Source organism: Lepus europaeus, chromosome 15 (assembly GCF_033115175.1).
Source record: "Lepus europaeus isolate LE1 chromosome 15, mLepTim1.pri, whole genome shotgun sequence".
Lineage (NCBI taxonomy): Eukaryota > Metazoa > Chordata > Mammalia > Lagomorpha > Leporidae > Lepus > Lepus europaeus.
This window is the reverse complement of record NC_084841.1, coordinates 82,860,878-82,886,323: the sequence shown is the minus strand read 5'-3', so window position 1 is coordinate 82,886,323 and position 25,446 is coordinate 82,860,878. Positions and strand designations below refer to the sequence as shown.

General features: G+C 40.3%; 1 protein-coding gene across 1 annotated transcript; it reads right to left on the bottom strand.

Moving 5' to 3' along the window:
- Window positions 1-1,625: 1,625 nt before the first annotated feature.
- Window positions 1,626-24,574, bottom strand: CETN3 (centrin 3). Its single transcript, XM_062211904.1, has 5 exons — window positions 24,436-24,574; window positions 21,803-21,938; window positions 18,178-18,292; window positions 11,521-11,712; window positions 1,626-1,988 (listed from the first exon to the last, which is right to left on the bottom strand). The coding sequence occupies exons 1-5, from the start codon at window positions 24,450-24,452 to the stop codon at window positions 1,945-1,947; spliced, it is 504 nt and encodes a 167-aa protein (XP_062067888.1). The 5' UTR covers window positions 24,453-24,574; the 3' UTR covers window positions 1,626-1,944.
- Window positions 24,575-25,446: the final 872 nt, after the last annotated feature.

Genomic DNA, 25,446 nt, shown 5'->3' with positions numbered 1-25,446 from the left:
CAGAACAAAAAATCCAGAAATCAATCCACATATCTACCATCAATTTATTTTTGAAAAAGAGCTAAAATCAATCTTTAGAGCACAGTCTCTTCAACAAATGGTGATAGAGAAACTGGATCTGCACATGCAGAATGATGAAATTAGACCCCTATTTTTACCTTACACAAAAGTCCACTCAAAATGGATCAAAGACCTAAATCTATGACCTGATACCATCAAATCACTACAAAACATTGGGGAAACTCTGCAAGACACTGGCACAGGCAAGACTTCTTGGAAAAATCCCCAGAAGCACAGGTAATCAAAAACCAAAACTGATAAATCAGATTACATCAAGCAGAGAAACTTCTGCACTGCAAAAGAAACACTCAGCAAAGTGAAGAGGCAACCGAAAGAATGGGAGAAAATATTTGCAAACTAGCAACTGATAAAGGGTTAACATCCAGAATCTATAAAGAGCTCAAGAAATTCAATAACAACAAAACAAACAACCCAGTTAAGAAATGGGCAAAAGACTTGAACAGGCATTTTTCAAGAGAGGAAATTCAAATGGCCCACAGCATTTAAAAAATGCTCTGGATCTCTAGCCATCAGGGAAATGCAAATCAAAACCACAGTGAGGTTTCACCTCACCCCAGTTAGAATGACTCTCATACAGAAATCAACAAATAACAAATGCTGGCAAGGATGTTGGGGAAAAGGTACCCTAATCCACTGTTGGTGGGAATATAAACTGGTGCAGCCACTGTTATGAAGATACCTCAAAAATCTGAATATAGACCTACCATATGACCCTGCCATCCTACTCCTGGGAATTTATGCAAACCAAAAGAAATCAGGATATTAAAGAGTTATCTGTACCCTAATGTTCATTGCAGCACAATTTATAATAGCTAAGATATAATAAAGAAATCAGGGTATATATTCACCATGGACTACTAAGCTGTAAAAAAAAAAAGGAAGAAAGAAACCCTATCATTTGCAATAAAATTGACGCAACTGGAAACCATTATACTTAGTGAAATAAGCCAGTCCCAAAAAGACAGATACTATATGTTTTCCCTGATCTGAGGTAACTAATAGAGTAGTTAAAATGTAATGTATTAGAAAGAAATGAACATTTTGAGATTTAATGATTGTTTAGAGTGGTTTTTTTTCCTTAATACTATTTGTTGAACTCTTATTTAATGTAGGGGTAGCTCTACAATCATTAAGTAAACTTAAAAGTAGATCTTTGTAAAAAGTAAGAGTGGGAATGGGAGAGGGAGAAGGGAGAAGGGTTGGAGCGTGGGCAGGAGGGAGTGCAGGGTAGGAAGTATCAATATGTTCCTAAATCTGTATACATGAAATACATGAAACTTGTATAACTTAAATAAAAGCTTTTTTAAAAATGTAATTAGGCCTATGTTCAGTCATCTTGTACTAAAACATAAATTATTAAACCTCATGAAATCTTATTGATAGTTGTATTTCAACTTTTGTTTTGTAAACTAGTAAAAATGTAAAGAGAAAAGACTTAAAAATAGATATGAGAGTTAATAGAACTTAGAAATCAAAATAAGACAGGAAATTTACCAAACTTTTAAAATACTAATAAAATAAACATTTTATTAATAGAAGTCTGAAAACTGTGTGCACCAAAATAAAGTCACTACTAATATGAAATAAAAAAATTTCAAAGAATGTGTACCACATGATTTGATCCTTTAAAACTTTATATAAAAGCTATATTATAAATACAAAGCTAAATTACTGCATATTAACAATGTTGTTCCTATAAAGAAACTTAACAGTAATAAAACAGAAATACATAACATTTCTTATTTTTTGGTCCTTCTGCAAAAAAGAAAAAGAAAAACAGATTTTTTGAACGTGGCTCCAGGCACAGAAATAGAATACAAGATGGTAACTGCAACATTCTCATGTGTTTATCCTTGTAATTCTTTAAATGTCACCAGTCATAATAGCAATGAACTCCTCTTGATTTACTGTGGTAAGAAAGAAAATACATCAGTCAAAAATATAGAAATTTTATTTTTTCAGAGACTACAATAACCATTGTACACTACTCAAAAATTTTTGTATTATACAAAATTCTTAATTCAAGATATGGCTACTTTTACTTTAGGAAATTAAATGTTTATTAAATAGAACTCCTTGAATACAAAAGCCAAAAAGTGTGAGAAACATTATAAATTAATATTCTATAATAGTAACTGGAAAAAATACAGAACATTCTGTTATCAAAAAAGTCAATCATCACTATAATATTTGTACACAGTGGCTAAACAACCATCTTTATAATCTTTATTTTACTATTTAGCAAACTCTCCCTTCATAAACAAGCTTGAACATGTCATGGATATAAATTAGAATTCTAAGAAACAAAAGTAGAAAAAAAAAGTCATATTGTTGCTTTTTTGAACTTTTATACATCCATTTAGTTATTTATTTTTAAAAATTTATTTTATTTATTTGAAAGGCAGAGTTACAGAGAGAAAGAGTGAGAGACAAAGAGAGATCTTCCATCCATTGGTGCATTACCCAAATGGCTGCAACAGATGGGGCTAGGCTGGTCGGAAGCCAGGATCCAGGAGCTTCTTCCTTGTCTCCCACGTGGGTGCAAGGGCCTAAGGGAGCTGTATCAGAACTGGAGAAGCCAGGACTCAAATAAGCGCCCATATCAGATGCCAACAGCTTAACCCAGTATGCTACAATGTCAGCACCATTTAACTTTTATATCTTTAAAAGCCTACTTTAAAGAGAAATCCTACATGAGGAAGAGGAATGCCATGGATCTGTGTGGAGGGTGTGAACTGCAGAATACACACAGAAACAACTATGACTGCAGCAGCCCAGAGCCAGAGCGGAGGGCAGCCTGGAGACAGAGGTGAGACCAGACTGCAGCAACATATGGTGATATAGCAGAGGAAGAGCGTGGCATGAGTCCGGACTGGAGTCCTAGGGGCTAGATGAAGGGAAGTAAAAGGGGCACATTTATCTCACCCTATCCTCCCACAACGGCACCCACTGCCTGGCAGAGAAAGGGTGGGCACCATATTGGCCTTTGGTGGAAGCTGCGGAATCCTTTGTGCACACGCATAGCAACTGGATGAAAAACGATGACCTTCTCGGCAGGGAGAGGGCAACATTCGGCCAGTGGTTCTTGCATATGCAGGTGATCTGGAGATTCTAGAGGAGGGGAAAATCTGCAGTCCCCACTGACTTTGAGCCTGGCTGGGCGGATTGACAGGTAGCTAGCTGGGCACCCACTTAAGACTGTGAGGCATGCCCAGCCTCCCAACATATTACAGGCTCTGGGTCTCAAGCCGCCTAGGCAGAGCTGGCTCAGAGAAGATTTACCACTCTGATGACTGGATCCTCTGCACCCAGTGAGTGGGGGAGCCTTGTATGCTGAGACTGTGGGGACTTGGTGGCTACCAGAGAGGGTACAGTGTGTAACTGGGTCTCTGGGCAATCACTGGGTGCAGCTCAACATGCTCGGAGCACCTTGGTTGCATGGGGCAGATCACTGCAACAGGACCCATGCTCAGAGTGAGGACTGCACAGATCAGATCATTTGTGTGGTTTATAGGCAGCACAGATGAGTGTAGAAACCACTGCGGGCTAACACCTGGGCATTATGCAGCTTGGAGGAGAGGAGGTCAAAGAGTGATCACACCAAAAGAAGTGACCATTCTCCCCCTTCTGTTAACAAGAGATGTACCACACCCACCCTGGAGCACTGATCAGAGCTCCCTGGCCACACCCACCACACACTTCTTGGTATTCACTGAAAGTGCAGACATTCCTCTAAGCCACAGAGGAACATTTGAGAGATCATTCAGAGGAAAAAACCAACAAGTAACTCCACAAATACCTAAAAATTCATAAATAAATTCAAGAAATAAAAAGAAAGACACCATGACCCCCCCCAAGGGAACAAAACATTTCAATATTAGAATGTGAAGACAAAGACACTGATGAAATGCCAGAAACAGAGTTCAAAAAATCAATCATAGGATTACTCAAAAGCAATCAGAAGCAAATCCACGAACTAAAGAAAACCATATATGACATGAATGAAAATTTTTCCCATGAAATTAAGATTTTAAAGAGAAATCAAAACAAAATATCAGAAATGAAGAATTCAATAGATTAAACAAAAAAGGCAATGGAAAGCCTCAATAACAGACTTGGTGAGACAGATGAATATCTGAGCTAAAAGACAAATCTTTGGAAATTTTTCAGTCAGACCAAAAACAACAAGAAATTAGAAAACTTCAAAACAGTGTTGGAGATTTATGGGATACTATTTAATGACCCAACATATGAGTCTTAGAAGTTCCCAAAGGACTGGAAAGAGAGAATGGACTAGAAGACATATTTAGTTATCTATACCCCCATGTTCATTGCAGCATAATTCACAATAACTAAGATATGGAATCAATCCAGATGTCCATCAAATGCTGACTAGATAAACAAATTATGGTATACACTATGGAGTACTATTTAACTGTAAAAAAAAAAAAATGGACACAACTGGAAACCATTATACTTAGTGAAATAAGTCAGTCCCAAAAAGACAGATACCATATGCTTTCCCTGATCCAAGGTAACTAACAGAGTACCTAAAATGTATGTATTAGAGAGAAATGGACATTCTGAGATTCAATGATTGTTTACAGCCCTTGTCTCCTCTGCTGAGGAATTTTTTTTTTTCACACCATTTGTTGAACTCTTTTACTTAGTGTAGAGTTTTGCAAACATTAGGAGTGGAAATGGGAAAGGGAGGAGGAGGAAGGGTTGGAGCATGGGTGGGAGGGAGTGTAAGATGGGAAGTATCACCATGTTCCTAAATCTGTATATATAAAATACACAAAACTTGTGTAACAAATAAAATTTTTTTAAAAAGATTTGATCTTAATGATCAAGTAACAACTATAAAATATAGATGGAAATACAGGAAATAATCACTGGTAAAGACCATTTGTTAGTTTAGCAAAATCATCAATAAAATTCATTAAGAATCTCTAATTTATAAAGCACAACGTTTAAGTCAGCAACTTAAAAATAAACAGAAAATTGAATAATCTTACTAAGTACAATTTTTAAAAACCAATGTACACACAACAATTCATAGAAACCGACAGGAAAGAATGCTTCCACTTAGTGAAACAGCTGAGTTCATGGGCCCCAAGAATTAATACACCTTAACAAAGCACAAGTTCTGAAAGAAAATTTTGAGAATCATTAAAAAAAAATACTAGTGAAAAATAAGAGAGTTAGCTTCCAGGCATAGCACTGCCCAGAACAATTCTACATCTCATGTTCTTCATCTGAGAACGCCAACTATGAGAGAGTGCTTTGGGTTATTTCTTACTCTTTAATACCCTAGATGGTGATATATGAAAACATTCCATTGACACAAACATCTTTACATGCTTAGTGAGTGGAATATGCAAAAACACACACCAGAGTTCCTATTCAGGACTTATTTATATGTCAAATTAAATTGACGTGAGGAAGATACTAGACAACATCATAAAATTATTTCTGATTTTATTAGGTATAACAGTCTGATAGCTATGAAAGACAATGTTCTTAGTAAACACATGCTAAAACATTAGGGGGTCAAGTTCTTGATATAAGGAACTCCTTTCCAAATCGTTCAGAAAGAAAAAGATGCAGCAAATACAGTAATAAATTCACTGAAGCTGGGCAGAAGGTACATCAGTGCTTACTATACTAATCAAACAACTTTTCTCTATATTTGAAGATATTCAAAATGAAGATTTTAAAATTAATTTTAAAATGTTGAGGAGATAAAATGTGTTCATAAGGAATGAAAGAATATTCTGGTCCCAGAAACTACATAGAAAACCAGTTTCAGTAATTTTGTTAGTCAGATTTTATAACAAGAAGAAACACTATATAACACAAAATGTGATCTATTACTAAAATACAAACCAGTATCAATTGGAAAAACAAAATCCATCATAATGTGAAAACTCACTACTGACAGAAAAATTCAGGTTAAAAAGTAATCATGATTTGGGCTCTAAATAAAAATACAGAATTTGGAAAGATGACGGAAAGAGAGCTGAGGTGGGTGAACAACCTCAGAAACATAGTTGGAGAAAGAAAACAGTGGTGCCTAACAAAAATAAGCTATGAGTTAAGAATGAGCTGGGGCCAGCATTGTGGCACAGCAGGTAAAACCACTGCCTGCCACGGGAGCATCCCATATGCTTACAGGTTCAAGTCTGCCTGCTCCACTTCCCACACAGCTCCTTGCTAATGTGCCTGGGAAAGCAGTGGAGGATGGCCCAAGTCCTTGAGCCCCTACACCCTCATGGGAGACCCAGGAGAAGCTCCTGGGCCAGCCCTGGAAGTTGTGGCCATTAGAGGATTGAACCAATAGGTGGAAGATCTCTCTCTTTTCCCCCAACCATAACTCTGCCTTACAAATAAATACAATAAATCTTAAAAAATAAAAAAGAGGCCGGCGCCGCGGCTCACTAGGCTAATCCTCCGCCTAGCGGTACCGGCACCCCAGGTTCTAGTCCCGGTCGGGGCACCGATCCTGTCCCGGTTACCCCTCTTCCAGGCCAGCTCTCTGCTGTGGCCAGGGAGTGCAGTGGAGGATGGCCCAAGTACTTGGGCCCTGCACCCCATGGGAGACCAGGAGAAGCACCTGGCTCCTGCCATCGGATTGGCGCGGTGCGCCGGCCGCAGCGCGCCTACCGCGGCGGCCATTGGAGGGTGAACCAACGGCAAAAGGAAGACCTTTCTCTCTGTCTCTCTCTCACTGTCCACTCTGCCTGTCAAAAAAAAATAAAAAATAAATAAATAAATAAAAAAGAAATAAAGTTTAAAAAGAAGAATGAGCTGTCCAGAAGCTGAGAGAGAACCATAAATCCATGTATTCAGTATCACATATCTACAAGATATGTGGTAACAGACGTGGTAAGAACAGAATATAAAAACTTATAACACTTGTAACAACTTCTAAAGATCTTACACACTGGGAGAAATCAGCTGTAATCTCTGCAGTTAAATAAATGCTTTTGAATAATATACCTCTACTTTTTTTTTTTTAATATTTTATTTGCTTCTTTGAGAGGTAGAGTTACAGACAGTGAGAGAGAGCGAGACAGAGAGAAAGGTCTTCCATCCGCTGGTTCGCTCCCCAAATGGCCGCAACAGCCAGCACTGAGCCAATCTGAAGCCAAGAGCCAGGAGCTTCTTCTGGGTTTCCCACGCAGGTACAGGGGTACAGGCATCTGGGCCATCTTCTACCACCTTCCCAGGCCACAGCAGAGAGTTAGATTGGAAAAGGAGCAGCCTGGACTAGAACTGGCACATATATGGGATGCCAGTGCCACAGGCAAAGGATTAACCTACTGCTCCACAGCACTGGCCTCAATATCCCTAATTTTTAAAAGTTCAACTATTTAACCAGTGCATACCTCACTTAAGACCCCTTGACTAGGGCCGGTGCTGTGGCATAGGGGTAAAGCCGCCACCTGTTGTCCCAGCATCCCAAAAGGGCACTGGTTCAAGTCCCAGCTGCTCCTCTTCTGATCCAGCTCTCTGCTATGGCCTAGGAAAGCAGTGGAATATGGCCCAAATCATTGAGTCCCTATACCCACATGGGAGACCCAGAAGAAGCTCCTGGCTCCTGGCTTCGGATCAGCGCAGCTCTGGCTGTTGTGGACAATTGGGGAGTGCACCAGCAGATGGAAGATCTCTCTCTATCTGCCTCTCCTCTTCTCTCTCTGTGTAACTCAGCCTTTCAAATAAATAAATAAATCTTAAAAAAAAAAAAAAAGACCCCTTGATTTAAGCAATCTAGACTGAGGCATCAAAACAAAAACAAGAATATATTCCTAAAGAAAAGAACTTGGATCACCACATGGGACTCCTGGACCCCCTCTCAGGGCACCTGGGTTTGGGTTCCCACTCATCTGGTTATGATTCAGCTTCCTGCTCATGCACTCCCTGCAAAGTGCCAGGTACTTGGGTACCGGCCCAGTACTTGGGTACTGGCCATTTGTGGAAAAGAATCAGATTATTTCCAGGTTCCTGGATTGGCCTGGCCAAGCCGTAGCTACTGCAGGCATTTGGAGAATGAGCCAGTAGATGGAAGATCTCTCTCTCTCCTGTCTTTCAAATAAAATGTAAAATAAATAGGTTAAAAAAAAATTTAATAACATGAGAGACTGGTGCTGTGGCACAGAATATTAAGCCAGCATCCATATGGGCACCAGCTCGAGTCCCAGTTGCTCCATTTCCAATCCAGCTCCCTGCTAATAGACTGGGAAAATGGTGGAAGATGCCCCAAGTGCCTGGGCCCCTGTACCCATGTAGGAGACCAGAAAGAAGCTCTTGGCTCCTGGCTTCGGATGAGTTCAGTTCAGCTCCAGCCATTGTGGCCATCTGGGGAGTGAACCAGCGGATGAAGACTTCTCTCTCTCTCTGTCTCTCCCTCTTGCCTTCTGTAACTCTGCTTCTCAAATAAATAAATCTTAAAAAAAAAAATAATGAAAACAGCCTTACAATGATTTAACAATGTCATTTTAATAGTATGAGGCATAATTAAAATATGCAAAATATGAAAAGTACTGTTTTGTTACATAAAGACTTACAAATTTTCCTTAATCTATAAAATTTAATTACTTGAATTTCAAATTAAGCTTCATATAGAAGTTCTAAGACCAAAAAACATGTAATCTTTATGTTTTACATAAAAATTTAAAGGATAATAGCATTTCAAAAGTATTTGAAGCTATGTATGGTTTCATATCTAAAAACCTAACACTTAAGTTCAAAAAAGTAGGGATTAAGGAAATTAAACTAGCTACATAACTGCTACCAGGGAGCCTTTCAGGTAATTAAAAGAGAATATGTGATACCTCTGAACATATGGTTTTATGTATTTAAAAGCTTACTAACTCTAGCATGATGCCCAGTTAAAATAAGGATTTGATAAGACAATTATTGACTCAAGCAAATATGACATTTGTTTTCTTGTTAATCCATCATTTCACAGAACAGATCTTATTACAGGAAGCTGGCAAGATTTGAGAGAATTAAGTCAACTAAGTGCCTCGGGGGCCAGCACTGTGGCACAGTGGGTTAAGGGCCCAGCCTGCAGTGCCGACATCCCATACTGGTATCAGTTCAAGTCCCCCCTGCTCCACTTCAGATCCAGCTCTCTGCTATGGCCGGGGAAAGCAGTGGACAATGGTCTAGGGGCTTGGGCCCCTGTACCCATGTGGGAGACCTGGAGTAAGATCCTGGCTCCTGGCTTCAGATAGGCTCAGCTCCAGCCATTAACGGCCACTTGGGGAGTGAACCAGCAGATGGAAGACCCCTCTCTCTCGCTCTCTCTCTCTCTCTCTATCTCTATCTCTGCCTCTCTCTTTCAAAATAATTTAAAAATAATTCTTTTAAAAAAATTAAGTACGTCGGAGATCATCTGATTTTGAAGGGGAAAAAACAAAGTTTAGCACTCAAGTGCCAGCTGAATGTGTTGTTACTGTACCACTTCAATAGTACACAATTTTAAAACTCCCTAAACATGGATGCCTAGTTAATATTTTACATGATAGCCAAATACACTACTCTTAATATTTAAAAGCATGTTCTTTGGGGCAGGTGTTTGGCTCAGTAGTTCTGATGCCATTTAGGATGCCCATGTCCAGGATCAGAGTGCTTGGTTTGGCTCCTCCACTCCCACTCCAGTTTCTGGCTAATGCACAGTCTGCAGGGCTCCAGTATTTAGGACCCTACAACTCAGTGTGAGAGACTGAGATCCCAGCTCCTGACTTTGGCCTGGTCCAGCCCTGGCTAATGCAGATATCTGGGGAGTGAACCAGCAGATAGATCTGTGTCTGTCGTTCAAGTAAAATAAGAATGAAAACAAATTTTTAAAGAAAAAAAAACCTTGGTTGTCATGATGGAGATCTGAGTTTGAATTATGGCTCTGCCATGCATTACTCTGTAATAACCTCAGCAGATTATCAATTGCTCAAAGCTTTTGTTTCCTCATGTACTATTCACCAATCTATAATATGCATGTAAAGGTATAATACTGCATCTACAAAAGTTATCATGAAAAGTAACATAATGCACGCTTCTGCTACGCATAGATCTAAGAAATAGTTACTGCTAAATCACTTATTTAAATTTTAAAATTATTTTTAAAATGATCCAGTTGGTCTTTTTTAAATGTTTCTTATATTTTTCCAAAAAGCTGTATTGTGATGATGGGGACACAATCCTTTCTATATCATTACCACAGCTTTCCCGTATAGTACTGGTTTGCCTTTAATTCCACACTTGTCATGTTTATTATTCAATAAATATAACAAATATGTTCACTGCTGTTAGAAACTGCCGAGTGAAAAATTCACAAACATAGAATTACTAAAATCCACAGAAGTAGGAAAGTAAAAAAACAGTTTGTATCTCTAAACAAAATGTGGTTTGCAACCAAAAGAATCCACAGTAAGTTAAAGTTCCCAGTTTGCTCCTCTATACACTATGGGCCTTCAATGGAAGTCTCATAATTCATATAGTCAGAGGCATTAGGGGTGGATTTTGAGAAAAAATATGGCATTTAAAATGTACCTGGGACAAAGAGTAACATTTTAGCAGACACACGACAGCAATTAGTGCATTGTGAGATCAAGGAAAGCCCTGACAAAAGGCACAGCTTCAAAGCATCTTTTCTAAATACTCAAGAGTATTGTCAAAGTATGTACATATGGAAAGGGAGGGTTAAAGCAGAATACAGTGGGAAATAAAACTAGTTACTTAATGTGGAACAGATGACGAAAGGTTCTGAACTTCAGGCTGGAGGCAGTGAGGAATCATTCTGTGTTAGCACACAGGAATGGCATCATCAAATCTGATTTGATGTCTATACCATCAATAGATTGAAGAAGTAGCAAGCAGAGGCTTATTGGCCTAGAGTACGGGAAGAGAGGAGACAAGAGACTGCAAAGGGAAGGCAGGAACCATATTTGTCTATGTCACTATGTAGCAATCAGCACACAGGACACGGCACCCAAAGTAAAGGCTAACATAATATTCTTGAAAAGAAATTAGGGTCTGAGCTAGGACAGCAGCAGTGGACAAAATAAAAAATAAACTATCAACATCTGAAGGGTAAAATCAAGGCAACTTCCTAAGAGCTTAGACATGCACACAGGTTAAGGAAAGAGGCATCAAAGTTTTACTGAGCAGCTGAAATTTCAGAGATGTTTCATCTTCAGAGAATAGTAAAGTACCTACCTGAAGTATGGACTCTCATGTCATTGGTTTTAACAATCCACTTCACTCTAAATTGAGTATGTGGAATATTTCTGCAAACAGCTCATTACAGGTTACAACAAATACACTGAATAAGTGATAGCTTGCAAGGGGTCTTGAAGGTCCTTAAGTTTCAGAAACATGTATTACATGCACAGCATCATGACACTACAAACATATGTTTTACCCAAAACTTACTTTCTCCATCACCATCCTTATCAAATTCCTCTATCATAGCTCGCAGCTCTTCATCACTCATGTTTTCACCCAATTCTCTGGCAACACGTCGCAAATTCCTCAAGCTGATTTTCCCTGAATCATCATCATCAAATAGTTTAAATGCCTTCAGGATTTCTTCATGTGGATCTCTTTCCAATATCCAGTCTGTCACTGCAGTTAAAAAGAAACTTTGTAAGCCTTCATTATCACAAAGGCTTTCATCTGCAAGGTCAGCTAAACATTAGATGACAATCAAAGCTATGAATATGCAAACATTTACTCTGACAATAAAATGTCATATTATTTCCTCAAACACAAATAAATGTGAAATTAGAAAAACCAAATTGATATTATATAAACCTTTTTATTATCAACAATTTGTCTTATAAGAGCAAGCAAAACTGTATCACGTGAAGGCAAAATAAACAGGATTTTATTCATACCTTACTTACTTACGGTCTACTATTATCAAAAGTTGTACTAAGCTCCACTGACATTAAGCACACAAGTCGACACATCTGTAACCTAGTTACAGAGACATATCAACACAATTAGAAGTAACTAAATAAAAGCTGTTTGCTGACTAAACTTATTGCTAAACTAAGCCAGGTGCTTATTCTGGTCTCCCATGGGGTGCAGGGCCCAAGGACTTGGGCCATCCTCCACTGCACTCCCTGGCCACAGCAGAGAGCTGGCCTGGAAGAGGGGCAACCAGGATAGAATCCAGCGCCCCAACCAGGACTAGAACCCGGTGTGCTGCGCCTCTAGGCAGAGGATTAGCCTGTTAAGCCATGGCGCCGGCCTCAAGAACTCTTTTTTTTTTTTTTTTTAAGATTTATTTATTTATATGGAAGGCAGAGAAACAGAGAGGGAGAGTCAAAGAGAGATGGATCTTCCACCAGCTAGTTTACTCTCCAAATGCCTGCAGCAGCCTGAGCTAAACCAGGTGGAACCCAGGAGCCTGGAACTCCATCGGGGTTTCCCCCATGGGTGGCAGGGGCCTGAGTACTCAGGCCATCATCTGCTGCCTCCCAGGAGCATTAGCAGGAAGCTGAATCAGGAGCAAGGAGCTGGGACTCAAACCCTACTCAAATATGGGACATGGGTGTTCCAAGCGGTAGCAACACCTTCTGCTAGAAGAGCATCTTGATTTTCCAAAACGTGAAAAGTAGTTACAAAGACTGAATCTGTGGCTGATGCTGTGGCGTAGTGGGTAAATAAAGGCAACCCAAGTCCCCAGCAAATTGCTGTTTTACTGTTGTTTCATCTGTATTTGGTTCAATAAGCACCTTCCTATTCAAGTAATATCATCTATACACGTATTCCATAATTTTTTTTAGCCATTAATTTTATACAAAAAGGTTTCCAAGTAACTAACTGAAGTATATTACTACAAGTATGCAAATTATCAAAGCTCATAAATATTCAGTCAAAAAGTAGTTAGCATATATAAAGCCATAACACCAAAATAAAATACCACCCTTCTCTATGGCTCATACTCAACTTATTTTGAATTTAATCCCAACAAAAACAAAGGACAAGGAAAAAAAAGCATTAAGAAATTTTCGTTACCAACTGAATAATTTACATGACAGGTGAACCGAAAAAGCAGCTTGCTGAAAGTATTAATGCACTTACAGAAGCAACAGGGCAATCTGGGGAACAGATGGGGCTCCAAAATGTAAAAATTCTTATCCCACTACTGCTTGAATTGTGATAGTTACTTCAGACTCATGCTCTACGCAATCACTGATCAATACTCTCCTTTATAATGCAGTTTTTCTTAGGACTTGCAAATGCCTTCACTGTGGACAGCTAATGCATTATTCAGTAAATAACTTTATGGTGACTCTCTTACCCACCTTCACATTCTATTTCTGGCCTACAAAGTAGAATGTAAGGGCAAAAAAATTTTTTTTTCAATCAAAGTAATAAGGCAATCGACACACTGGCAATCAAGGTGGGTATCATCTGTTAAACTCCAAATTTTTGCTCATGTAACTCCATCTTCAAATAATTTAAATATATGATCAGGAATATACTTCATCAAAATAATTAGACTTTACAAACATAAAAACCACTTTAGAATGCAGCAAACTCAAAAACATCACATTAAAAGTCAATTAAAAAATAACTGAAAGTGATGCCAGAAATGACTTCAGCTTTATTTCTCAGCAGCTTTTAGAAGTTCCTATCCAAACATAACACAATTAACTTACACTCAGCATACTGGATTTCTATGTCCTCCCACCATGATTGTGGTAGCTGTTGCTCTTCCCCTCATTTCCACATCTACCCCCAAAAGATACACCCACCCCCAAAGGATAACAGTATTGTTAACTGTTAGTTTCCTATATTTGAAGTCTGAATCATTTTGAATTCCATAAACTTACTCAGTGATAAGATCCTTTAATATTGAGGATACTGGTGTTTTTACTCTTAAATTTAATATTTTTCTTTTCGTCCTCAGTATGAAAAGTCTAGTATTTTGTGTCTGTAGTCTCTTTTCCCTCTGATCCATCTTTCAATATTCTCATCCGCTTTCTAAAAAATATCATAATCCATTCCCTTCATAACTGTCAATGATTCATTTGCTAACTAAAGTGCAAACTCTTTATGTTACACAAAATGTTCCCAAGCCGGCCCAATCCTGCCTCTCCAATCATTTCCCTATCCTCCAGTTCCAGGGGCTACCTGAATTTTCCCAAGAATGTGGTACACTTCTAGTACCACTCCGTTGTCGCTGACTTCTATTCTTGGACTGCCTTTTCTCTAATCCTCCTGAAATCTTCTCCTTGGAATGAAATCTTATTCACATCCCAAAGGCCTAGATTAAGATCCCTTCTGCAAAGTCTTCTTCAGTCCCTATCAGCATGGAGAAATCTTTCCCATAAAAGGCAAGATGGTAAATATTTTAGACTTTCCAGGGGTCATAAACTCTTTGTCTAATCTACTCACTCTGCCAAGGTAGCACAAAAGCAGCAAAACAGAGTGAGTGTCCTGGCAACAACCAAATCTATGCCAAGGGTTAGTATCTCAATTCCTGCCCTGGACAAAATGATAATTTACCACATAGTACAATAGCTTGTAGTCACCTGTATTTAAATAGTAAGCTCCTTAAAAAGAACCTCTTAGTAACTTTTAATTCCCCTTTCTCATACCAGTGCAGTTCCTAATGCCAAGAAACTCAGTGTTTGTTAAATAAGTAAAATGAACAATGATACAATGGTCTACTCTAACCAGGCAATTAAATAATAAGTAGTACATGGCTAAAAATAGATAGAGTACAAACATGACTTATCTTGGTCTTAGCGATTCCTAAAACACCTATGTTACTCATTGGCCTCAGGCTGACTTGACTCTAAACTGACATTAAATATACTTTACAGTTTTTTTCTATTACTGGGAAGAATCCAGTAAAGTGCCAGACTTCACCCAGGAACATCCATGAGACAGTAATGGATGGTACATAAAACTAAAGCTCAAACATTTTGATTTGGAATCATTTGCCCCAAAGTATAAAACAGATATTAATATGTGGCCAGTTATTTTTTTTTCTTTTTTTCTTTTTTTGACAGGCAGATTTAGACAGTGAGAGAGACAGACAGAGAGAAAGGTCTTCCTTTTTTGCCGTTGGTTCACCCTCCAATGGCCGCCGCGGCCAGCGCACTGCGGCCGGCGCACCACGCTGATCTGATAGCAGGAGCCAGGTGCTTCTCCTGGTCTCCCATGGGGTGCAGGGCCCAAGCACTTGGGCCATCCTCCACTGCACTCCCTGGCCACAGCAGAGAGCTGGCCTGGAAGAGGGGCAACCGGGACAGAATCCGATGCCCCGACCGGGACTAGAACCCGGTGTGCCGGCGCCGCAAGGCGGAGGATTAGCCTAGTGAGCCGCGGCGCCGGCCAAGTGGTCAGTTATTAATTAAGAACAATCAACAAATAAGGAGAATACACAGTTCTTCATTGCTTGATTCCCCAACAGTAAATTTTTACTACTAACAGATGGCCTTTGAAAGTCAAGACAAAGCTATTTATTCTGTTTCATTAATAAGACAGAAAAGATTTATTTCTGTTTATTCTGTTCCACTAATAAGATAGAAAAAACGAGATGTCAAGAAAACAGAGGTGGCATGGGACTCAGGTCTCAACGAATAAAAATCATACTTTTCAAATTATATTCAGGGGCCGGCGCTGTGGCAAAGCAGGTAAAGCTGCCACCTACAGTGCCAGCATTCCATATGGTCATCAGTTGGAGTCCTGGCTGCTCCACTTCTGATCCAGCTCTCTGCTAAGGCCTGGGAAAACAGTATTAGATGGCCCAAGTGCTTGGGCCCCTACACTTGCATGGGAGACCTGGAAGAAGCTCCTGGCTCCTGGGTTCCAACTGGCACAGCTCCAGCCGTTGTGGCCAACTGGGGAGTGAATCAGCAGATGAAAGACCTCTCTCTCTGCCTCTCCTTTTCTCTGTGTATCTCTGACTTTCAAATAAATATATCTTTAAAAAAAAATTACGCTCCCTCAGGGCCTACATTGTGGCAGCAGGTTAAGACGTAGCTTGCAACATTGGCACCATAGCAGAGTGCCAGCTCAGGTCCCAGATGCTCTGCTTCCCATCCAACTCCCTGCTAATGCACCTGGGAGGACAGTGGATGATGGCCCACGTACCTGGGCTCCTGTCATTCATGTGGGAGATCTGGATGGAGGGCCTGGCTCCTGGTGTCAGCCTGATCCACACCTGGCTATTTCAGCTGTTGAGGGAATGAACCAACTGATGGAAAAAACCTTTCTGTCTCACTCGCTCTCCATTTCAAATAAATAAATAAATCCTAAAAAAATTATAATTGCCCAAGATGAAATGTTTTATAAAATTATTGATGATAATGATATAGTACTTAAAACATCTGGCAACTAAAACAAAAAGACCATAAAAATATGCAGAAAACAATATTTATTTCTCAGTGATGCATATATGAATATTTCCAGCCAATGAAATTCATACTTCGTAGCACTTAACTATACACTATGCCAATTTCTAAATGCTTACATACAATTAACTTACTAATCCTCACAAGAACACTTTGGAGAGTGCAAATATCCCCATTTTATAGTTAAAAATTAGGCAGTACAATAATCAAGATACACAACTGGAAGTGGCAAAACCAAGATCTGAACCTTGGGGATCTGGTTCCCAGGTGGTGCATGCCAACCCACTATTACTGGGTCTAATGTACCTAAATTATAGGTCTTTCCCAATAGCAGGAACAAGGGGAATGGTAATATACCTGCATTACTTCCATATATCCTAACCCTGTTCTACACAAAAATTAAGTTCAAAGTTGGAATACTACGATCATAAACTCCAGAAGAACAGCCAAACTGAGAGAATAAAGGTGACTCTCCTCCTCCCCCCAGTTCTACAGCTTAGAGGGAAAAAAAAGAATATATTCCCCAAAAAGCCAAAGATGCCTCTCCAAACAGTCATTTATCAGTTCCTGAGCTGGGGATCCTCTGTGCTACGGTTTCTTTCTCTTAGGTCTACCTCGCAGCTTAACTGCTTTTGGTTTGAGCTTTCAGACCAAAACAAGCAAACAAACAAAAACACAACAAATACAAAAACTTAATGATATGAATCTTGTTTCTCTGGGTCTGGGGTCTGCTCACTGCCATTTTTTTTTTTCCTTCTCATATTGCTTCTTGCTGAATATTTAAAGTAATGGTACGTATGTGCATATAATTTAATTTGTTGCTAAATTTTTGAGATAATCTGAAAATATCTAGCTATGCCTATATTATGATCCACCAAAAGTGGTATCATTGGTTTAGAAAAATAACACTGAAAATAAACTTGAATATTTACACATTCTATGTATGTCATAGACAATACATTGTTACATTAACTGTCTTTCCAAAATCTTCTATCTGAAAAACTACAATCTACATATGCTATAAACACTTCACTAAAATCAACTGTACAATAATTTAACCATATTAAACCATTATAAACTACGATACACTGATGACTTCAAAGCATTTTCTTCTGATTCCAGTTGGCAAACTGCCTCCCTTACTTCCCCCACTCCACCCTCAACTGAACAGGTGACTTAATTTACTGAGATCAAGGTCACCCAGAGTCACAGCCCCTTATAAACTGTCAGCCTGAAGGCATGCACTTCAACAGCCAAGGACATCAACTGCTGCCAGTTTCCTTCTCTTCCTCTTGGCCAACAAAAATCACATACCAGATAGGAGCTGGGAATTGTTTTCCAAACAGCAGGATACAAATTTTCTGTTTTATTGAGAGAAAACCAATTTTTGACCATCTTTTTAGTTTTATCACATATTATAAATCATATTACTTGGAAAAGCTTTCAATAAAAGCTACCCAATAGTTCCTTGGGTAGAATATTCAGAATAAAACAGAAGAAAAAACTATAACTTTCACAGCAAAGCTGCCAATAATTTTTCTTTGAAAATTAGAGAAAAAGTTAAAAAAGAAAAAAACCTGACAAAAGAGCCACATTACACACCAATGTTCAATAAAAGAATCCCATAATCCAGAAAATTAAGCAAACAAAATTTGTATTAATCAGATACCTTCCTAACTACTGGCTACAGACTATTTATTAAAATACATACCAACTTCATTAAAATCTTCAAAGGTGATTTTCCCAGTGGCTTCTCTGTCGTAATCTTTAAGAATCTTCAGTACATCAGCTTTTTTTACATCAAACCCCAAGGCTCTCATTGCCACCTTTTGGATTAAAAAGGAAAAACAAATTATAAAGTACTAAGTGATTTCCAATTGTTAAGGAAGTTTTTAAATCTTAAAGAGATGGCAACCCATTAATAAAATATAATTCTTCTGAATGTTTCTAAAATAACAAAGTGATAGTGTAGTTCTTCACTGCTGAAATCAAACAGGAAATTTTTCAAGGTATAGGTTGTTTTTTATATGACAGACTAATCAAGTGTTTACAGAATATACTATACAATAAACTGACAATGCACATATAATTTTAGCAAACTATTTTTAATTAAAAGAAGCATATTTGGGGGATAAAACAATTTTGAAATTCATGTATATTTTTTCATGATGTGCTGAAGATCCTCCCCCCCACACTAATAATCACACTTCAGGAATACCCAACTTCTGCCATCTTCCTTGGAAATGACAAATCCAGTCTTCTCAGAGCCCTTTCATGATTGGTTTCTGTGTTATTTACCTCCTTCTATACACACCTGAGAAATATTAGAAGTCTTAAGAAAACAGAGTGCCTTTCCCTCTTTAAGAAAAACATCAGGGGAAGAGCATTGTGGCATAAGTTAAGCTGCCACCAGCAATGCTGGCATGCCATCTCAGTCCTGCTCCACTTCTGATTCAGCTCCCTGCGAATGCACCTGCCTGAGAAAGCAACAGAAGATGGCCCTGCACCACATGGAGACTTAGATGAAGCTCCCGCCTTCGGTCTGGCCCAGCCCTGGCATTCTAGCCATTTGGGGAGTGAACCAGCAGATGGAGGATCTCTCTCTCTCTCCATCTCTTCCCCTGTCTCTCTCTCAAATAAATAAAATCTTTAAAAAAAAGAAAATCATTATAATCAGAAGAAATTAAGAAACAGTTAAATATACCTTATTTTTATTTTAAACAATGGTACGTATTCCCTTGACCCAGAATATTTATAAATACCTTGTAAAATCTAGGGCTGCATTTTCTAAACACTAAATTAGATAGTTCACAATCAGGAAATATTGTTGTGTGCCAGTGGTCTTCTAGGGTTTTTTCAATTCTTGGATTTTCTGATTTCCCTTCTTTGCAGATGTTAAGTGCTCACTCAAATATTGCATATCTGTTTTGTTTGTTTTTTAACAATCCAGTCTTAATTCAGTTACTACAACAGCACCAGCAGGCAGCTGGAAAGCAGACGCTGTCCCTCTCATGTCACACTTTTCCCATGGGACAGCACCAGAAAGTGAGTCACATACAGCGACCCGGGGGTCTTCTCACTCCTGAGGAAGCCCCAAACAGAAGCCCCTGACGTTTCACCAATCCCTGGGGCTCAAAGAAGAGGGGAAGGAAGGAGGATTAGCAGAGGGTCATTTTTTGAGTACTGAGTCATAGTAGGGAAAGGTGTCTTCACCGCCACTGGGTATGTTCATCAGCATAGGCACCCGGCAAAAGCCATAGCAACTTATTTGTTCTCAAGGGATTGACAACCAAAATGGGAAAAAGATGTGGCATAAATATTATAGGGCTACACAACAGAAGAAATATTACCATCAGATCCTACATGATCAGTTAACAAATAAACAGTCCAGGACCCTGAAGCCAGAGAAGAGATTTTGTCACTACTAACAAGAAAGACATTTTACTAATTAGTCTTATATGGAGGCATTCAAGTTTTTTCTTGGTGGACAGACAAGGAGTAGTAGTAGGTGTGTAGAAAGGATGGTTGCAGGGGAAGGGGAGGCGAGGAGGGGTCCCACATTGTGGTATAATGAGTTAATCTATCGCCTGCAATGCTGGCATCCCACATAGGCACCAGATTGAGTCCCTGCTGCTCCACTTCCCATCTAACTCCCTGATAATGCTTCTAGGAAAGCAGCATAAGATGGTGCAAGTGTTTGGGCCCCTGCACATGTGGGAAGCTCCAGGCTCTTGTCTTTGGCTTGGGCCATCCTGACTGTTGCAGTTATCTGGGGCGTGAACAGTGGATGGAAGATCTCAATCTCAATCTCTCTCTTCCCCACCCCTCCTATGTAACTCTGCCTTGCAAATAAATAAATCAATCTTTAAAAAAAAAAGCATGGCTGGTATTAAAAGACACTGAAACAAAGAATAGGGTTGAGGAACAGTGAACAGAGCAGTCTCACCTGAATAGGAAGAGTTCAGATGGAGTGAAGCAGTTAGCAAATGAGAAAAGTAGATGATACAGAAGGCATTCAACAGAAAGCAAGTAAATCTGAACTTTATGTAATGTACAATGAGGAATCAGTAAAGTTTTATGAGCACTGAACAATATGTTGAGTTTGAGAATGATCTAAATCTAAGGATAGGGTACATTGTGAACTAGAAGTGAAGGAACCACTCAGGAGGCTCCAGGAACGAATATAACCCCACACAAATCAAGACACCAATGGCAACAAATGGCAGAGACACTATAATGGAAGAATTGCTCAAATGAGTAATTTCTTTAAAATGTGAGAAAAGAGAGGACTGCAAGACTAAGGAAGTTACACTTAACACACCTAGTATTGCTTTCATACATACATCCCAACCTGTCATTACATATGTCTTACCCCACCTGAAATCCTTTAAAATCCCTTACAAAGTTACCAGAAATAAAGCTGCAAAACAAACATTGATAGTTATTCACCTACCCACTAAGGCTACTAAAAATCTCAAAACTGCTGTTTTTCAAATTGTGCTGAATGTAAAAACCACACAACCTTAAATACTAATTTCCCCTTAGCTCTTTAACAAATAATACTTTTTTCAAAAAAAAAATTTATATTTGAAAGGCAGAGTTACAGAGAGAGGGACAGGCAGATCTTTCATCCTGGGTTCATTCCCCAGATGATCACAGTGACCAGGGCTGGGCTAGGACAGGAGTCTGGAATTCCATCTATGTCTCCCATATGGGTGCAAGGTCCCAAGTACTCGGACCACCCTCCACTGTTTTCCCAAGTGTCTTAGCAAGGAGCTAAATCAGAAGTAGAGCAGCTAGCTGGGACTCCAACTGGCACACATGTAGGATGCTGGTGTCTCACCACAACTAATTCTAAGCCTTGAATTTGACATCTTTCTCCATTAGCACGTGTTCAACATCAGACAACTTATTATGCTTGCACTAGAGAAAGTAGGTTGAGATTGTGTTACTAACATGTTTAAATTAAAAGCTTAAAAACCCACTCTCCCAGTATGAAAAAAAAAGCATGAGTTGCCAAAATCTAAACAAAACCAACACGAAGAATGGTAATGAGCTGCTTAAATTCTATAGTTTCCAATCCCTTACTTTTGTGAATGAAAAATAACCTCTTTCATAGGAATGTATTTTTACATTTAAAATACCATTCACTTTACCATGCAAAAACGTTTTCATACAACTGCATTAGGGGTTGTTTTATTATAGCACCTAACTACGAATGCTTAAAAAGACTTCATAGTTCCAAAACCAGTTTAGTTACAATAATTATTTAGAAATGTATTTTAAAGCTGTCAAAAATGCAAATCACTTTAACAGATATATACTTTATACTTTACCTTTAGTTCATGATAATCTATTGCATCATCTTTGTCTGTATCAAAAAGTTCAAAGGCATCTTTAATTTCTTGTTTCTGTTCCTCAGAGAGCTCTCTTCTTTTTTTTCTCTTTGTTTTGTCTACTACAAGCTCACTTCTATAAAATGGAAACAAAAAAGTCATTAGTCCACTCTAATCGTATTCTCTTATGCAAACTAAATAATCAACAACTTTCTAAATTTCCAAAAAGGAAATATGTTCAAGAAAGATAAAGTATTTTTTCTGTATGAGTTGACATCCTGCTTGTTCCACAATACACAGTGCTTTGAATGCACACTTCCCAGTATGAAGCCGAAGCTATGACAGAAATGGGGAACAAGGGCCACTGTCACAATGCAATGGATTAAGCCACCACCTGCCACACTGGCATCGCACACGAGCACCAGTTCAGGTCCCAGCTGCTTCACTTCCAATCAGCTCTCTGCTAATGCACCTGGGAAGGCAGTCAAGTATGGCTCAAGTGGTTGGGCCTCAATCACCCAAATGGGAGACCTGAATGGAGTTCTTGGCTACTAGCTTCAGCCTGGCCCAGCCTCAGCCATAGCAGCCATTCAGGGACGGAAGATTTCTCTGACTTTGTTTCTGTCACTCTGTCTTTCACATACGTATTTAAAAAAAAAAAAAAAAAAATGGGACCAAACCGTCCCTCCTCCCAACTCGGTATTTTTTCCCACTACTATTACTTGGAAGAAACAAGAATGGTCAGAGGGGGCTGGCGCTATGGTGCAGTAGGTTAATCCTCCACCTGCAGTGCCAGCATCCCTTATGGGCACCGGTTCTAGTCCCGGCTGCTCCTCTTCCAATCCAGCTCTCTGCTGTGGCCTGGGAAAGCAGTAAAAGATGGCCTAAGTCCTTGGGCCCTTGGGCCCCTGTACCCACATGGGAGACCAGGAAGAAGCACCAGACTCCTGGCTTTGGATCAGCGCAGCTCCAGCCGTTGCGGCCACTGGGGAATGAATCAACAGACAGAAGATCTTTCTCTCTGTCTCTCCTTCTCACTGTCTATAACTCTACCTCTCAAATAAATAAATAAAAAATCTTAAAAAAAAAAGAATGGTCAGAAATATTACTTTCAGACCAAAAACCTCAACCAAAACCAAATCAATACTTATTACATCATTCTGCAAAAGTGGGAAAAAAAATCCAAATCAAAGTAGAATTCATAACTGACAATCAACATAAATATTTATTATACTTCAGTATATTTCTTGTAATTAAGTTTTCAAGATTACTACAAAAAAGTGCCAAATATTTTATCAATTAACCTGTAATTTGGCATTGTAAGTTCAAAACTATTTTGGATCACATCTGGGCATTTTATTTGTAGTTTCTTCTATCAATACTAACATGTCAGCCAACAAAGTAGTGAGTCTAAATTTATCATGAATGTTAAAAGATCAAAAAGTGGTATGTAGCATTTGTGCTTACTTCCAAATAATAATGTGAAAATTCTTGTCTCATTTAACTTACAAACTATAGGTCAAACTTCTCATAACAAACTCTGGAAAAGAGTAAAGAAAATGAAAAGCAAAATTATTTGGAAGTTAGAAATGTCTTTCATCCAAGACAGATGTAGAAATGCTTCAGAGTTCCAAATGAGAACACAAATTCTGTAAGAACAAGTTTTAAAATTTTTAAATGTAAAACCAATTGATTGTCTCCGAACAGGTCATCTTATTTGCATGTGAAAGCCATGGGGGAGGGGGGCAGCATTGTGGTCCAGCAGGTAGGGCTGCCTCTCAGGTCCAAGAAAACAAACCCTGAGTCCCAGCTGCTCCCTGGGAAGGCAGGGGAAGATGGCCACAAAGCTTGAGCCCCAGCCACCCACGAGGGAGCCCCAGATGCAGTTCAGGGCTCCTGGCTCCCCCCTGTGCCAACCCCAACCATTGATGCCCTTTGAGGACTGAACCAGCGGATCCAAGATCTCTTTCCCTGTCTCTTTCTGTCACTCGCTCTGCCTTTCAAATAAACAAATCTTAAAAAAAAAAAAAAAAAAAAAAAACCTCATTTTGGTTTCTGAAATCTGAAGGGGGGGAAAAAGGCAACAGGGATGGCTACCACATGACAGCAGGTGCAGCACGGCAGAGCTGAGGAAGACCTTCCACAAGAGACCCGAGTGGACACACACCTGGGCACAGCCGGGCTCAGCCACTGCCCTGCCCGGACGGCCCGCGGGGAGGTCCGGACCCCGCCCACGCCTGGCCGCAGCCGGGGCCACCCGTGGCGGAACACAGCCTCTGAGCCTCCGGCCTTCGAGGGCATCTGACACAGAGGGGCCACAGACCCAGGGCGAGGGTCGGACAGAAGACCCAGACCCGGGCGGGCGACTCCGCCGGCGGCGGTGCGGGGACCCGGTGGGCGGGGTCGCAGGCCCGCACGCCCGCGGCCCACCCGCCTAGGCCGAACGCCCCGAGCGCGGCCACTGGCGACCGGGCTCGTCACCTGCGGGGCTCGGGGACTCCCGCGGCTGGGGTCTGGCAGTCGGCGAGCCCCCTCCTCACCTCGGTCCCAACGGCCTCCCTCCCACACCCACGCGTGCACGCCCGGGGCCCGCTCCGGGGCGTGGGGAGCACGGCCGCCTCAGGACTACCGACCTCAGAGCTAAACTCATTTTCCTCCCCGGACAGACACACGTTCCTCTCAGAGACTTTACCCCCCGGCCCGAAGCGGCAGGACTCCCACAAGCCGTTCACCAGACGCGAACGGCCGCAGCCACCACAAGCCCCGCCCAGAAGATAGACACTTCTGAGCGGGATTGGTCGAAACCCGCTGAAGTTGTGCCCCGCGCGTCACTACGCCCTATTTTCATTGGATGGCTTTAGCGTCAGTCAAAGCAGCGTTTGTGCCCGCCTCTCCCGCTGCCCCTCCGGCCCCTCAGATTGGCCCGCTGCTTTTTCCCGGAATCCTTTGCGGGCCGGCGTGTGGACAGCTCCCAGGTAGGAGGCCCGTGCAGGTGCACTCAGAGACGTGAGCTTAATTTTTGCGGCCAACCCAACCCTCAGCACCCTATGCAGGCTCACTTGCGACCGAGTTTGTGCACGTCGTTCATTGTCTCCCCAGTGGCTGGCTGCAGTTGATGTTCCTTTGGGTTTGTACGTGCAAACGTCCTAGATGTTACAAAACGTTTGGTGTCGTCCTAACGACACGGTTCGTTATCAGAGTGTGTTTATGAAGAATTCAACATATAAATCTATTACATAGTCGTCATGCGAGATTGCCGAGATGATCTCAAGGACAAAATATTTCTTACTCATTCTAAGATACATGTTAATAAAGCAGGTGTGGAAAGTGCTATTTTTGCCATGCTGAACAACACACTTACAATGAAACACTAGGGTTTCTCAACCTTGATCGCCAGAACACTAGAATTTTGTGAGATGCTTATGGTCTTTTCATGGAGAATGACACTGTGGACAAGTAATTTGGGAAAATGTGTTTTTACTTGTTAAGGTCAAATGTCGTCAATGCCGTACCCTGTTAAGGGAATGATAGGGCAGTTACACGCGTCACTTCTCTTCACATTTAAGCCGTGGAAACTAGTGACATGGCCACTACTTGCTTGCTGTAAGGGAGGCTGAGAAGAGATCTCTAGTTTGGATGCCATG